This window comes from Perognathus longimembris, chromosome 2, assembly GCF_023159225.1.
Source record: "Perognathus longimembris pacificus isolate PPM17 chromosome 2, ASM2315922v1, whole genome shotgun sequence".
Taxonomy (NCBI): domain Eukaryota; kingdom Metazoa; phylum Chordata; class Mammalia; order Rodentia; family Heteromyidae; genus Perognathus; species Perognathus longimembris.
Genome location: NC_063162.1, coordinates 146,250,903 through 146,267,763, shown reverse-complemented (window position 1 = coordinate 146,267,763; position 16,861 = coordinate 146,250,903). Strand labels below are relative to the sequence as shown.

The 16,861-nt window shown below is 39.3% G+C and overlaps 2 protein-coding genes across 2 annotated transcripts; both read right to left on the bottom strand.

The window, feature by feature from the left end:
* Window positions 1–2,531: 2,531 nt before the first annotated feature.
* Window positions 2,532–5,170, bottom strand: LOC125345901 (olfactory receptor 2A1/2A42-like). The gene is given in 3 exon segments (XM_048337967.1): window positions 2,532–2,649; window positions 4,393–4,922; window positions 4,925–5,170. Coding segments are annotated over 3 exon segments (894 nt in total).
* Window positions 5,171–14,416: 9,246 nt separating this feature from the next.
* LOC125345900 (olfactory receptor 2A1/2A42-like) lies at window positions 14,417–15,349 on the bottom strand. The gene has a single exon (XM_048337966.1). It carries the CDS (start codon window positions 15,347–15,349, stop codon window positions 14,417–14,419), a length of 933 nt encoding a protein of 310 aa, XP_048193923.1.
* Window positions 15,350–16,861: the final 1,512 nt, after the last annotated feature.

Sequence of the window (16,861 nt, the reverse complement as noted above, 5' to 3'; positions counted from 1 at the left end):
ATTGCTTCTTCTATTTCATTAAAGAATGGTGTTGGGATATTGATGGGTATTGTATTGAATTTGTAGATACCTTTGGCAATATTGCCATTTTGACAATGTTAATCCTCTTAATCCAGGAGCATGGGAGGTTTTTCCATTTCCTTAGTTCTGCCTTAATTTCCTTTATTCAGATTTTTAAATTTGTCATTATAGAAGTCTTTCACTTCTTTGGTTAAGGTTATTCCTAAGTATTTTATGTTTTTTGAGGCTATTGCACAAGGAGTTGCTTTCCTGATTTCAGCCTCGCTTTTTGGGCTGTTGGCATATAGAAAAGCCATTGATTTTTGAGGATTTATTTTATATCCTGCCACCTTGACAAAGTTTTTGATCAGCTCAAGTAACTTGTGAGTAGAGTCTATGGGGTTCTTTAGATAAGAAGTTCTCTTGATCATATGAAAAGTTAGTAACTCATAAATGTTTATCCCTTCTCATATGCAAATGACCTGCCACTTACATAAATGAAACTCTTATGACAACTGTAACTCCAGTGCACTGAAAAATTTCCTTCCATATTATGAAATGTCATTTTAAGGTAATCAAGACAAAAGATAAATATCAACTTTTATAATGCCAAGCAAATGAAAACTTAGGTAACATTTCATCTTTGATTATATATTTTTCCTGTTACATATGGAAAAAACGTTGTCTGCTTAGAGTTGTCAGAATGAAACATAAAAGTACATAAAGATATAAAGTAACCCAATGCAGTTTTACACAGTTGGTGAGGCACCAGTAGGAAAGAGCTCCATCTAGCTTCTCTTCTGGTATTGTCTGTTGTTTCACTCTGAAGTTCATTGCTGTGGTCAGCTCCAGTCTTTGGAGCCACAGTTCTTGTAAACACATCCATTTTCTCAAATCATACTTTAAATTTAAGCTGTTTTCCTTAGGAAATGTATGCACTTCTGTGTAAATATAGAGATTGACTAGGCTTATCTTTGTTCTGGGTCTTAGTAGAGCTAAAGGTTAATGTTCAATGAGAGCAACCTTGATTTTCACATTCTTTGTATTCTGTGGTCTTGTAGATGTCCAATGCTTTCAGTGACCTTTGCACATAGAAGTCATGTTCCAAGACAACCAGCATCACATACATGAGCTCTAGCCCAGCAGGCATTAGGGTCCTATTGACACAGAAGTCCTATAAAGAAATCTTCATTCATTCAAGACATCATCCCTTGTGATAATTAGCCTTGTTAATTATTTGATGATGCTTGGTGTTCACTGACATTGTTTTGGTTAAGTACAGATGGTTTGGGAGCCAGACTAACTCAGTGAGAGTTCAACAGGAGCCACTTTCAAGCATGCATGTGTGTGCAACAGACTCCTAACTGGACTTTCCTGAGGGATATGCTTTGATGACTAAATAGAATGGACCTTGTCGAGTGCTATCAATATGTAGTGTGTGTTATTTGGTAAGTGATCAAGCGAATACTGTATTTTATTGTAAGACCTATTTTTGTTTTCAGCTATTCAGGAAGCCCTGTCCATATCCATTTATACATAATAATTAAGAGTTGTTAACCTCTAATTGAAGCGCATACACATCTCTCAAATGAGTCTGATGTTTACACATAAGATGGCATTTAGAGTCATCCTCATCTAGGGGTAGATTAGAAATGAATGTTATTCAAATGCAGTCATGGTATTTAGTAGACATTGTGTGGAAAATGAACTATGCAACTTGTGGGCAGGGATGGGAGAGGCAAAAGTGAAGGAAGGGGTGGCAATGTTCCAATAAAAGAAAAATCCTCATTATCTGACTTACAAATTGATAACCCCTCTGTACAACACCTTAATAATACCAATAAATTGCATTAAAAAACAAATGTTATAGGTGACACCTTGAAAAATACCTAAAATGTACTGTTTTGTCTAGTAGGATGAATCAGTTAAAATCATCCCACAACCATAGCTTGGTAATGACTCAAAAGTCCAACTTGTTATTAAAAAAATAGAACATTCTAACAGGTAAAAAAAATATGGATAACAAAGGTTGAGGAGCTATGAAAAGACAAAGGGAAACTCTATTCAGAGACAGCTCAATAACTTCGGGTTTTTGCTAGCCAAATGAGAGCCACTCATCATGAAATTAGTAAGCGATTTTCAGTTCCCTCATGTCCAGTATGGTGACATACCATTGTCTTCTAGATCTTCCTTTAATCATGTTTTCTTCACGCAGCCTACACGTGAGCTCCCTAAGGTGAATCCTAAGTAAAACTTATTAATACATGCAACACAAGGAAATAATGTCTCAGAGTAAGTTCCAGTATTAGAAAAATAAAACTGTGGGATAATGGAAAATGTGTGGCTACCTTTGCCCAAAGCCTACATTTCCTACTAAGATAATTGTTTTTTCTATGAATGAAACAGGAGACGTATTGTTGTGCCACTAAAGCAGAGATGAAGAAGAGAACCGAACTGTTTTGGATCTTGACTGTGATTGGGCACTAAGAGTACAGCACACTGAACTAAGGCTGCCGGTTCAAATGTGGCAGCTAGGATAGAATTTCCTTACACAGCACCCTCCACAGGGCGCCCTTGACCTCTGCATTCCTCAGGCTGTAGATCAGGGGGTTCAGCATGGGGTTGAAAAGGCTATAGAACAGTGAGAGGTGTTCTTTAGGTATAGGATCATGTCATCTGCAAAGAGAGAAAGTTTAACTTCATCTTTTCCTATTTGGATCCCCTTTATATTTTCTTCTTGTCTAATTGCTCTGGCTAGGAATTCTAGTACTATGTTGAAGAGCAGGTGAGAGAGCGGACATTCCTGTCTTGCTCCTGATTTTAAAGGGAATGGCTTTAGTTTTTCACCATTTAGAATTATGCTTGCTGGGGGCTGGGGATATGGCCTAGTGGCAAGAGTGCTTGCCTCATATACATGAGGCCCTGGGTTCAATTCCCCAGCACCACATATACAGAAAATGGCCAGAAGTGGCGCTGTGGCTCAAGTGGCAGAGTGCTAGCCTTGAGCAAAAAGAAGCCAGGGACAGTGCTCAGGCCCTGAGTCCAAGCCCCAGGACTGGCAAAAAAAAAAAAAAAAAAAAAAAAATCTAAACTAAACTAAACTAGAATTATGCTTGCTGTTGGTTTGTCATAAACTGCCTTGATTATATTCAGGAATGTTCCCTGGAATCCCAATTTTTCCAGAGCTTTTAGCATAAATGGGTGCTGGATTTTATCAAACGCTTTCTCCTGATCAAGTGATAAAACCATGTGGTTCTTTACCTTGCTCCGGTTGATGTGGTGGATTACATTAATTGACTTGCGTATATTGAACCAACTTTGCATCCCTGGGATGAATCCAGTTTGATGGGTGTATGATTTTTTTGATGACCTGTTGAAGTCAATTGGCCAGAATTTTGTTGAGAATTTTTGCATCAATGTTCATCAGGGAAATCGGTCTATAGTTCTCTTTCCGTGATGAGTCCCTGCCTGGTTTTGGGATGAGGGTTATACTGGCTTCATAGAATGAGTCTGGTAGTGAACATTCTCTTTCAATTTCATTGAAGAGTTTGAGAAATATTGGTGTGAGTTCTGTTTTGAAGGCCTTGCAGAATTCTGCAGTGAATCCGTCTGGACCTGGGCTTTTCTTGGATGGGTGATCATTTATTGCCGTTTCTATTTCAATACTGGATATGGGTCTGTTTACAAGGTTTAAATCTTCATGGTTGAGTTTGGGGATCTATCAGAAAGAATGACATTGCCCCATTTGTAAGGAAATGGAAGGACTTGGAAAAAGTTAAACTAAGTGAAGTGAGCCAGACCCAAAGAAACATGGACTCTATGGTCTCCCTTATAGGGAATAATTAGCACAGGTTTAGGCAAGTCACAGCAGAGGAACACAAGAGCCCAATAGCTATACCCTTATGAACACATAAGATAATGCTAAGCAAAATGAACTCCATGTTATGGAAATGATTGTTATATCACAGTTGTAACTACTTTCAACGTGCCATATGTAACTGTAGCCTCTATTGTTGATGATCTTCTTGTATCACCTTCCTGTGGTTGTACCTATACTTTCTCTGTATCTTATCTGAGTATATTGGAAACCGGGTATACGGGTATTAGAACTAGGAAATTGAAAGGGAATACCAAAATCGAGAGACACGGGGTTTAAAAAGACAAACAACTATGAAAGCAATACTTGAAAAACTGTTTGGTGTAAATGAACTGAACAACTCATGGTGGGGGGGGAGGGAAAAGGGGAGGGGGGAGGGGGGAATGAGGGACGAGGTAACAAACAGTACAAGAAATGTATCTAAAGCCTACTGTATGAAACTGTAACCTCTGTAATTCAGTTTGATAATAAAAAATACATATAATTTTTTTTTTAAAAAAAAGAACAGTGAGAGGATCTTCTGCTGCTCCTCAGGGTGGCTGGACTTGGGAGCCATGTACATGACAATGGCACTGCCAAAGAAGAGCCCCACCACGCAGAGGTGGGAGGAGCAGGTGGAGAAGGCCTTCCTGCGGCCTGCCCCTGACTGGATCCTCAGAATGGCCAGCAGGATGCGCGTGTAGGGGACCAGCACCAGGCACAGGGGGCCCACTAGGATGAACACACAGGCTGCGAAGATGATGACTACATTGAGCCTGGTGTCAGCACAGGCCAGCTTGAGCACAGACAGGATTTCACAGAAGAAGTGGTTGATTTCATGAGGTCCACAGAAGGGCAGCCTCAGGATGAGACTCACATGGACCAGAGCCAGGAGGGAGCCGCATGTCCAGGAAGTGGCAACCAGAGAGATGCAGACTCTGCAGCTCATGATAACAGACACAGCCACCAGGAGGAGGCATTCTGTATGTGCAAAGGTCAGGAAGAGAAAGGTCTGCGCCATGCAGCCGGCAAAGGAGATGGGCTTGGCAGGTTTCAAGAGGTTCACCAAGCCAGCGTCAGGGGCACCGTGTTGCAGGCGTAGGCGATATGGACGATGGCCAGGTGGGAGAGGAAGAAGTACATGGGGGTGTGCAGTCTGGGGTCCAGGCAGATGAACCCCAAGATGACTCCGTTACTCAGTAACGTGAAGGAATAGAAGAAAGAGAACATTCCGAAAAGGACTCTATGAATCCTAGGTCCGAGACCAAATCCCAGAAGGATGAACTCTGTGACCATTGTTGGATTTTCTTCCATGACACTAAGAAAATGAGAATCAGATAAATATCAGACAATTATTTTAAAACACCTTATTTATTAAGTCATAGATTTTAGATGAGTGTGGCTTTGTTATTAAACACCATTGGTATCTCAGTTGATTGAATGAATAAGGTTTTTCATAATAAAATTTAAATCGAGTTTTTTCCATAGCCTGAATGTTCAATCTGATACACAGTATTCATTAGAAAGGTATGTTGCTAGTAATGGCTGAGAGTCATTAACAGGGATGCGATTTAAGAATGAACAGACCATGCGTATAAAGTAACCACAATGGAGAGCTTTTTTTTTTTTTCTGAATTCACCTGTGCACTTGTAGAAGAGAATTACTGAGTAGCAGGAAGAGTAATGGTGATGTTTTTAAAATGAGGCTAGCCTCCAAAATGAAAATATTGTAACTATTGTGGTGTGAATCACGGAGTTACTCATAATATTTAAATGGCAAGGAAAATTTAGAGAATATTTTACAAGACTTCCCCCAAAGCAAATTACCGAGCAGCAACTTCTATTCCTAACATCATTTTTGTATGGACAAACAGTCGTTGTGGTCAAGTGTGGATCACATGTGGCATACATTCTACATTGTGTGTGTGTGTGTGTGCGTGTGTGTGCATATATGCATTTATATACAATGTATAATGTTAGGAAATGGGTTGAGGAAGAACACTTAGACACAATTCTAAGAGATAATGATACATTAAAAAATCTACATATATTTATCCTCTAAAACATGTATTCATACATATGCATGCTAAGTGTTTATTCTTGTTTTGAATATTGGAAATTGGATTGTGATAATTTGGCAGGTGGAAAACTGGTTGCCCCATGGAATTATTACTCTGCAGCAGAAAAATTTCACCTACATTTATATTATTTTGAGCGCCTTGAACTTCATCAATACCAGCAGCCCAGAATTACAAATCTTCCCTCTCTCACTGTTAGGCAAGTGTGAGAGGATTTGTAGGCAGGTTAGGGTTGGTGCCTATGTAAAAGCACCACAGACATGATTTTCCGTGCCCTCTCTATACAGGTCCCCCTTAGTAGATTTTATTTTTTTCTGAATGGCTACCTAGCATGAAAATCAGGAAGAAATATGTGCCCTAAGGAATTTGGAATAAAAGACAACATTACATTCTGAGTAAAACCCACATGCCACTGATACAAATAATGACCAAGAAGGTGAAACTAGACAACACCAGGACACCGGGGACTGGAGACTTTGCGCGTTTAAAAGCCCACTCCTGCTCTTTTGGTACACATTTCTAGGCAGGGCAGGGCGACTGGACTCCATAATGCAATGTAGTTAGTTGTAGGAGGTTCCCATCCAGTGAAAGGGCAGAAAGACACGGGTAGTGAACATGGAGTGTAAACACCTGGCCAGTGGAACTGCATTTGGCCATGCACAAACAATGAACTTCCCAGAAGGGAATAAAGAAACCAGGAGGGAGAAGGATGCTGGGCACCTGGTGGATGAAAATCTGCAAGTCCACATGGTGGTTTTGGTTCTCAGTGGCTATCAATAGCCTCACCAAATAGGGCCTCCACAGCGCTTTTCTTACTCTGAGTGCATGTTCTCCAGCCAACCATAAAGGATCAGTTCCTTTTCTTGTGCAGAAATTTCTATAAAAAAGGAGTCTCTCACAGCAGAATTCCTTGTTTCTTTTACAGTTACATTCTGAATGTCAAAGATATTCTGCCATATGCATTGTCCTATTGTGCTTTTAGGTAACATGATCCCCAAACAAGATTCCCAAAGCCATATCTAAAGGTGGGGACAAAATCCTGGATGTATGGATCCTATTGTAAGCAACATTTGGGGAGGGATATAGGTTCTTTTTGAACAATGACAGCAGAGACTACTATTTTCTCACAAGCACTATTGACAAATGACCAAAAATCACTTTGACATGAAAACAATCTAAAATATATATTTCAAACATCCTTAAACATGACAGAATGATTTCATGTCAAGTGATTACTAGACATTTCAGTGAAAATTTCATTTTAAAATATATTTTTATTTTAACTACATACATTTTATGTTACTTTAAATATATTTACACACATTTAAAATGTATTTTAAGACATATTTTTACATATGAAAATATATATAGGAAGATATTTAGGTCTGATTTTTTTATAGCTAAATGGGAAAGAGAGATTTACAAGGTCAGACGATATTAGGATAACTTTAATGAGAAAGCTCCATTTTACTATCTTGACTTAGCTCAATGAAGTATAATAGATTTGTTTATTTCATACTCATAGAAATCCATACATTTGTCAATGAAAACTAAATAAACAAATGTAAACAAGAAATTTTTGAAAACCACTTAATTGTTGGTATCTTACCAATCTGGTTTTTTCCTCAATAATTATGCCAAGTTCAGCCCCTTTCCTTTAAGTAATTTCATTCTTGGTTATCTGTATTACTGACAATATCTTAGCCAGTTGCTGAAGGCTCCACCCTGTAATTCTAGCTATTGAGGAGGCTGAGATCTGAGGATCATGGTTTGAAGCCAGCCCAGGCAGGAAAGTCCATGAGATTCTGATCTCCAATAAGCTACTTTAAAATGCCCAAAGTGGAGCTATGGCTCGAATGGTAGAGGGCTAGCCTTGAGCATAAAGAGCTCAGGGACAGTGGCTAGGCCCGAGTTTAAGCCCCAGGACCAGCACAAAGCAAAAGTAAGTAAGCAAGTAAATAAACAAATAACATTATACTTAAATAAAATCAACTGATGAATCACCAAATGATAAAAAAATAAATTTAGTATGTACATTTATCTTTTCCTTACTTTGATCTCTCTGTGAAATATTTAATATGAATTAATAAATAAATTTCCACAGTTCTAGTTTGCGGGAAGATATGATTCCACATTAAAATACATTCAAGTTCCAAATGTAAATTTCAAGCAATTCAATGTATATTAAGTAAGTTTGATTTCAGAGTCCAAGATGGAAAATTGTTGGCGTTAAATAATCTGACAACTCTAAAGACATAAAATAAATACCTAAGAAAGAAGTCATTGCTGCATACAAAAACATCATCAGAAATTGATCCTGTACTTCAAAGAAAAAGTAAGTCTCAAGATTTGACAGACTCACAGGCTCTTTGCTACATCAAAGGCCCAAGTAGAGCAGAACTACGAAATTCTTATTCCATAGCTCAGCTCAACTGTAGGGTTGTCTACTTTCGAGTAACAAGAAATAAATGAAAAAAAAAAAACTCTTGTGTATATAGTTATAAGTAGAGACTTTGCCAAGTTATCTTGTGGAGCAAGGATTGATAAGACAATTGATTTTCTAAGTATGGTTTCTATTTTGAACCATAGAGAGGAATGGAGGGCCATTTTCAAGTGTTTACAATGAATTGGATAATCAATTAAAGATTGGTAGCAACTAAGTAAAACCTTGAGTGGCCTATGTACAGAACGATGTAGAAGCAGAAATTACAGCAGGTGCATGATCCTGTACCCTCCAAGATTTTGTTGTCAAAATTGCTTTAGGATGAAGAAGAGACATAACTAAAGTCAGATTTTACACATTAAAAAAATCCTCTAAAAACAAAATTTAAAGCACTGGATCTTACATTCTACATTTTTTCTACTCTTAGTACCTGACACCTTAGCATCTTTTCTGTTCTTTTTCCATCCTTACATCAAAGACTTGCTTTCCAGGGTACTGGGAATCTACCATGTACACATATTTATTGGATATAGTCCAGGCAGCTGATATGATCTTCACTGCTATACACAACAACAAGAACAACAACATATATATGTAAGTGTAAGAAATTGATTTTGTATCTATTTGAGTTCATAATCCATTGCAATAAATACTGTTATAAATGTAGCATTTAGGTTAGTAGTACTGACAAAGACTAAATTCATAAAACAACCCATCTATGTTAATTTTCCTGAAGCATAGCATCACATCATAAAATACTCTTGTAAAATTTTAAGTGGAAAAATTATTCAGTATGTCATCTAAGTCCTTAATATACAAATTGCTTACGTTTTGAGTGTCACCCTTCCCAAATAAATCTCTCAAACATTAAGATTTCCCTACCAAAGAAGTAAAACTTGCCAAATCCTAAACACACATACTTCCTATGTGTATCTACTTATGCCAGAAATATTCCTATAGCATATCAATGCTGAGCATGCTCATTTGGCATGAAGATGGTTCGTTTTTATTCCTAGGACTGAAGTGGTGCCAGTAATCGTGTGAAAGGAAAGCAAACGCCAGGGGCTATACCACCTGTCTGGAGAGAAGGACCGGGAGCATGAGATCAGGTAGCCTTGCTGAGCCCCACGGGTGGACTCAGGGCTCTCACAAGGGGAGGCAGCCGCAGGCTGGGCCCCCCAGTCCTGTATCCTGGGAGCTTCTGGGGAGCGGCAGACGCCCTGCAGCAGGATCCAGGAGACCCCAGTGTTATTCTCTGAGGGCACAGCCTGGTTGGCGGGTCTGGAGGGAGTCTGTGTCTGCCTCTTCTGGGAGGAGAGACAAAGCAATTGTATTTGCGTTTGTTTGTTTTCTCATCCCAAGCGGGGACGCACAATTAGGACACAGAGGCCGCCCCAGAGCGCACCCCGGAGGCCCCGCTGTGAGCTTAGGGCATCCGGATTTCCAGCCCCAAGGCCAGCTCGATCTCCAGAGGGTTCCTGTGGGCCCCTGAGGACCGAGATTGGAGATGGGGGTCCTGGTCCCGATCCCCCAGATCCCAGCCGCACCGCGGCTGGGGAGGGGAGCGGGGCCCCTTCTCACCCCACCCCGGTGAAGCTGTCCACCAGCGTGTCCGCCACGCGTGTCGGCCGGTGCGCGCGTTCTCTCAGGTGGGCCCCCGAAAGGGACGGGATCCAGCACGCCCCACACACGCGTGGACACCTGCTGCGGGACGGACCGCCCGGACATCACGCTGGCCTCTGCCCACCCTTCCTCCCCGCCGGGGAGCGCACACCTTTGCTCGCGACAGCGGCACGGGAAAGCTGTCTGGAAACGCTTTCCCCCCCATTCCCAGGGCGGTGAATTACCCCGAGTACCAGCAAAACCCGGGCCAGGGCTGCAACTGTGAGTTTAGAGCTGATGAAACCCCCCACCTTATCCTCATTCGGTATGGCTTGTCATTTCATGTGAAAAAGCTTAAGGCTTTTGAGCCAAGAGAAAGCTGACTATCACACGTGTAGGGCCATACAAGTGAAATTTAGGAAATGCATCCGTTTGAATTCTGTTGATAAGAATTCAATGTATATCCTACAAAATGAAGAAGCATGAGGGAGGAGGTGGGTGGGGCGGGATGGGGGAGAATGTTGAAACAGGTCACACGGATTCAAGATGCCCTGTATTCATAAGTTGCTTTGTTTAACGACAACTCTCTGTACAACTAATGATAATAAAATAGCAAAACACACACAAAAATTTTATATTACATATGAAAATGAGGCAGCCTTGAACAAACATAGTCAGGATGAAAAACCAATATATACAAAATATAAATCTATAAAAGTCAAATAACACAGAGAACAGTCTGTTCTTAATTGAAATAAAAATGCTCACAGATGTTTACATTATATACCAGCGTAGGGAATTCCCTCAGGAAGTAAAAGGACCTAAAAATATGTATGAACTGGGTTTTATAGAATATATTCTTTTATAATCAGCACCTCTGGGACAATGAATGTAACACATCTTTGAGGCTATGAAAATGAAAAAGGAGGAAGTAGTCCAGAAAAAAAAATTATATATGGCAACTCTACACCAACTAAAGCTTAGGAAAGTTCTCACAAACCTAACACCACTAACATCCATCAATATACAACTCAAACTTTTCCATATTCCTGGAAAAGTAGATAGAGATAACTTATCTTCATAGCATGTACTATTTGAAAAGATCACTGTAAAAATGATAGCTATATGTCTTCAAGAACTCAGAACACAAGTGACACTGTATTACATGAAGCAAAAGCATTTATTTTATATGCTGACCATTTTCTTTTCATTGGACTTCTATAACATTTAAAGTAGTTGTAGAAACAGGACTTTTTCTACAGTCTCTGCACTATTCTTGTGGTCACTGTGAATCTGATGCATTAATATTCACCCAGGGACTGCGTATGACCAATGAACAATGGGATCTCAACTGATGTCATATGAAGGTTTGGTTGATACTACCAATGATTCAGGCGTATTTCTCTTAGAAATTATATACAAAATTATAACAATTGTGAATCAAAACTGTATGCCCCCCCTTTTTTTGATAGAGGGCTGTTACTTTGATAAAACTCTCTAGGACATCCATTGTGATTCCACTCAGCTAAGGAAGCACCAAGGTCAAAGAGCAAATATATCTTCTACTTTCTTCTTTTTTTATTGTGAAGGTGATGTCCAGAGGGGTTACAGTTACATGAGTCTCAGGTAATGAGCATGTTTTCTTTTAAGCAGTGTTACCCCCTCCCTCATTCTCTCTCAGTTTTTTCCTTCTGGACTTTCTTCCCCTCCAAAGTTGTATAGTTCATTTCCAACTTAGTGTCTAGTGGGTTTCTGTGCTGAATTAGTTCACACTTTGTCCCACCATTTCTGTGCTTCCTCTTCCTCTCCCCAAATCAGATTAACTTATACACAAGACAAAGGGTATAGAAATCAAAATACTCAACTCATTTCTGTTCCCTAGCAGATAGCTTAAATAGACATGGAGACTGACTCTCATATCTCTGTTTTAGGATTTAGCTGAGCCATATCCCAGTGCAAATGAGGAATCTTTATTTTTCAATAAAGTATTTTAATGCTTACAACTTCTTGTATACATAAATTGCAAAACATTCACCTGTATATGCAAAAGTATATTCTCTTGCAGTTGAACAGCACTAGAAATCAAGCTAAGCTATGTGAGGTTTTCATTTAAACTTTTGATTTGTCCATTATGCAAAAGACGGATTTAATAACTGCAAAGAAATCTCTACATGCTGCTCTTAATCATACACCACACACCTGAATATTTATCACATCCACTGTCAAAATAAATAGTAGTCTGAACAGCACACTGAAAATGAAATGACCAGTCTCTCTTCACATATTTATTCTCTTTCCAGAAATTGTTTTGGTCTTCTGCTATCTCTCAGAAATGTACTAATAGTTTCTGTGAAGTTACAAAATAATTTATTTCTTAGATAAAATCTTGGAGATCATTTTAAAATGAAGTTTTGGGTTCCCATAAACTTTCTTTTTTTGTTAATAGTCTTTGGCACACATGTAAGGCTGCCCATAATATGTAGTCCCCTGGCCTCCAAATGGACATATTTGCATTTATAGTTTAGAAAAAATACACAGATAAGTTGTGAAAGTAGCCTTAAAAGAAAGTACCCTTTGCCTTGACATAACATCAGAAGCAACTGGAACTGTGCAATCAAAACTGTGAGTTTTATGAAAACCACTTTCCTTGCACATCATTTGTGTTAGAGAATACCACATCCATTATCATGTAACATTACAATTGTGAAATAACAGTGCTACATTCGTGAATTAATATTACCCAATAAAAGTCACACCTTCAAATATTAAGGAAATCTGAAAATCAAGACAGGAGAGAGCATACTAAAAACCAAGCACTTAATTTGTAAATTTTGATAAAATAACAGCTTATTCCAGTTTCTTCAAAGGTCTGTGTGAAGAGTGGTCAGGAAGGATTTTCTGGAAAAGCGCTTTGGTAATGCACATCAAATGACCAGAGGATCCTCTTTCACTTAACACATTTAGACATGAGATAAACAGTCTTGTCGCTTATTTGCTAACACTGTTGTTGATATAGTACTATAAATTATGGTTACACATAGAAGATTTGTGTGTTAGAATTCTAAGTAAAAGTGCAATATGGACCTTCTGCACAGATTTGTTCCAATGGTTAAACGTACATCAAAAGGCTGTCAAAATGTAGTATAGGATACTTGGTTACTGATTAAAGAAGATGTTAGATTTTCTTAAGAAAATCTTACTTTGTTTTCATATTTACAAATCCCTGCCTCAGAGTCTCCATTTGTATGAAGCAGTTACGAGCTGAGTTGAATGAACACTTGTTAGCCTCCAATGAAAAGACACAAACATTTGTCTGATGACTCTAAAGTTTGTACTCAAAGTGACACTGAGAAAGATTCTCTTGGATATGAATAGCCATCCTAATTTTAGGGAAAGATTTAAAAATGGATTTTATACCTAAAATATATGGAGTATTACCCAGATCATTGATTGTCAAGTACACCAAAACAAAACTCAATACACAACTATGGCTGGGTATCAAGTTAGCTACAAACACAATCAAACCTTCAGATTTCAGAAATAGGCCATTCTATGGAGAGAAACAATATAATCTAGGTTAATAATGGTAGCAGTTCTAACAGAAAGAAATAGGAAAATCCCATGTGGAGATGATCTGTGTGTGTGTGTGTATATATATATATATATATATATATATATATATACACACACACACATATATATGTATATATATACACAGATATATACATATATACATATATAATCTCAGCATCACACACGCACATGCACACACACACAAGAATGTCAGTTTTGCTTCTTTGGTACTAACAACTGACCAATTGATTCCTAAAATTGTAAATGGTATTTCCACTGTGCCCTCATTCTCTCTAGGGACTTTTCCTACCTTCTCTCCTTGATCCTACTCATCTTGCTTTAATTCTACTTCTTCACTCAGCCTATCAGTTAACTCTCTGAGCCCAAAATTTTCATATACAATGTATTAATATAGTTGGGGAGAGTAATGGATATGAATGTGTTGGTATTGGATTGTACCAGGGTAATGATGGGAGGATGGGCAAGAGTGACTGGGGTTGGGCATCACTGCCTTCATCCGTAATCTTCTCTACTTTCACATCTAAAGACATTCACTGCTACTCAGTGCACTTCAGCGGGAGGAGGGGATGTAGCCAACTTTGGGGACCAAGAAAATGTACAATTGATTATTGAACTTCAAGTATACTCAATTCAGTGGGAAAAAAATATGCGCTAACATTTCACAGAAAGCCAATGAATGGTAGGAACCATGTAAGATGTTTCCTGCTAATGAAGAGGAAGGGAATTCTGTTTTGTCCCAGAAGAGCAGATGAAGCAGAGATTAGTGAACGTTTCTGGATTTAGACAGTAACTGGACACCAAGATGACAGGAGACTACAGAGGCTGCCGGTTCAAAGGTGGCAGCTAGGATAGGGTTTCCTTACACAGCGCCCTCCACAGGGCACCCTTGACCTCTGCATTCCTCAGGCTGTAGATCAGGGGGTTCAGCATGGGGTTGAAAAAGCTATAAAAGAGGAAAAGGATCTTCTGCTGCTCCTCAGGGTGGCTGGACTTGGGGGCCATGTACATGACAATGGCACTGCCAAAGAAGAGCCCCACCACGCAGAGGTGGGAGGAGCAGGTGGAGAAGGCCTTCCTGCGGCCTGCCCCTGACTGGATCCTCAGGATGGCCAGCAGGATGTGCGTGTAGGAGACCAGCACCAGGCACAGGGGGCCCACTAGGATGAACACACAGGCTGCAAAGATGACCATGATGTTGAGTCTGATGTCAGCACAGGCCAGCTTGAGCACTGCCAGGATTTCACAGAAGAAGTGGTTGATTTCATGAGGCCCACAGAAGGGCAGCCTCAGGATGAGACTCACATGGACCAGAGCCAGGAGGTTGCTGCATGTCCAGGAAGTGGCAACCAGAGAGATGCAGACTCTCCAGCTCATGATGACAGAATATCGGAGTGGGTGGCAGATGGCCACGTAGCGGTCATAGGACATGGCCACCAGGAGGAGGCATTCTGTGTGTGCAAAGGTCAAAAAGAGAAAGGTCTGCATTATGCATCCAGCAAAGGAGATGGGCTTGGCTGGGTGCAGGAGATTCTCCAGCATCTGGGGCACTGTGTTGCAGGCATAGGCGATGTCCACAATGGCCAGGTGGGAGAGGAAGAAGTACATGGGGGTGTGCAGTCTGGGGTCCAGGCAGATGAGCCCTAGGATAACGCCATTGCCCAGGAGAGTGAAAGTGTAGAACAGGGAGAAGAAGCCACAGAGGAGAGTCTGCATCGTAGGTCCAAGACCAAATCCCAGAAGGATGAACTCTGTGACCATTGTCTGATTTTTCTCCATGAAACTATGAAAAAGGGCATCAGGTGAACATGTAACACAATTATTTTAAAATATGTTAGGTACTTACTATTTTAAATACATTTTATATATGTGAGAATTATTAGTATATATTAATACACATTTTCATCAATTGATAAATATCTTTCTGTATAGCATTTAAATTTTTAGTCTATTTTCCAATTTTTAGAAAGGCAAAATTTCAGCAGTGACCACATGTCTAAATTCTGCATACCTTCCCAAAGCTCTCAGCGGTTTTCTAGATGGATATATTAAGTCCTTACATGAAAATGCTTGTTGTTAAGTCAACCCTTCATGTTTGTAACACATATTATACTTTAGATTGCAAATAGTGATGAAATTGAAAACCAAGGCTACCCATCAACAAGAACTTTTATATACTCATTAAGTAGGTAATAAAAAACCTACTGAAAAATAGATAAAGTTAGTTTAAATATTTATGGATAGGTATTTATATGAATAAATTAGTGTTGAAATACTTAGTATGCTAATTGGTAGTTTGCTAAATTGGTGGATTTGGCTTTGGATGTTGGATCTCATTTGTTTATTCAATAAATCATGGTGAAGTTCAACATGGTTTCTAGTACATAGGGTTGTTGGTGTCATTACATTGGTAAGATAATAGAAGATATTTTCCCATAAGTAGTTGGAGGAATTGCATTTATTCCAGCTAGTCTCTAGTTTACTGATGTTGTCACCCATGAAGATTTTCAGGAGAGTTCCCTCAGTAACTTGTTATAAGAGAAAGGATTGGGGCTGAGAATAGGGCTTAGCAGTAGAGTGCTTGCCTAGCATGCACAAAGCCCTGGGTTCAATCCTTAGTGCCCCATAAATAGAAAAGGCTAGAAATGGTGCTGTGACTCAAGTGGCCGAGTGCTAGCCTTGAGCATAAAGAAGCCAGGGACAGTGCTCAGGCCCTGAGTCCAGTCCCCAAGACTGGCAAAACCCAAAACAAAATAAAGAGAAAGGATTACATTCTGAGAACTTTTTAAAGAATTTTCCTAAAACCCACCTGAAATAGATGAGAACAATAATCTAGAGACAGACACAGAACAATATCAAGAATATATTTCTAAAATCCTGTCATAGGAAAGGGCAATCTGACGTTAGATTGCAATTACGGTTTTCTATGGTTCAAAAGTTACCTAAATGCTTACATTAAACATCTATGGCATTGAAAATTGTTGGCTGTTTTATTTTGAAGCTAAACAGAAAGACAGACAACAAAGTTCAGAGACTGTGGTAACTTCCTATCACAGCAGCTCTGCTGTCTCGGTCTTCTTATAGCAGTGGCATAGGACTCTATTTTATATCCCTGGCAATAACAACCTAAAGACTGAATGACAAAGACACAAATATTAATAAATAAGCACTTGCTTTTTTCTTATGAGATTTGTTTCTATAGTATATTATCTGCTATAGTTATGTCAACAAGTTCAACACCCTCCTTTCAAAGTAAACAACATTATTAGTCAGGAGAGTTTCACTTCTGTG

What these genes read in the sequence shown, in the direction of transcription:
- LOC125345900 (XM_048337966.1), bottom strand. Translation starts at nt 15,349, where the DNA reads ATGGAGAAAAATCAGACAATGGTCACAGAGTTCATCCTTCTGGGATTT.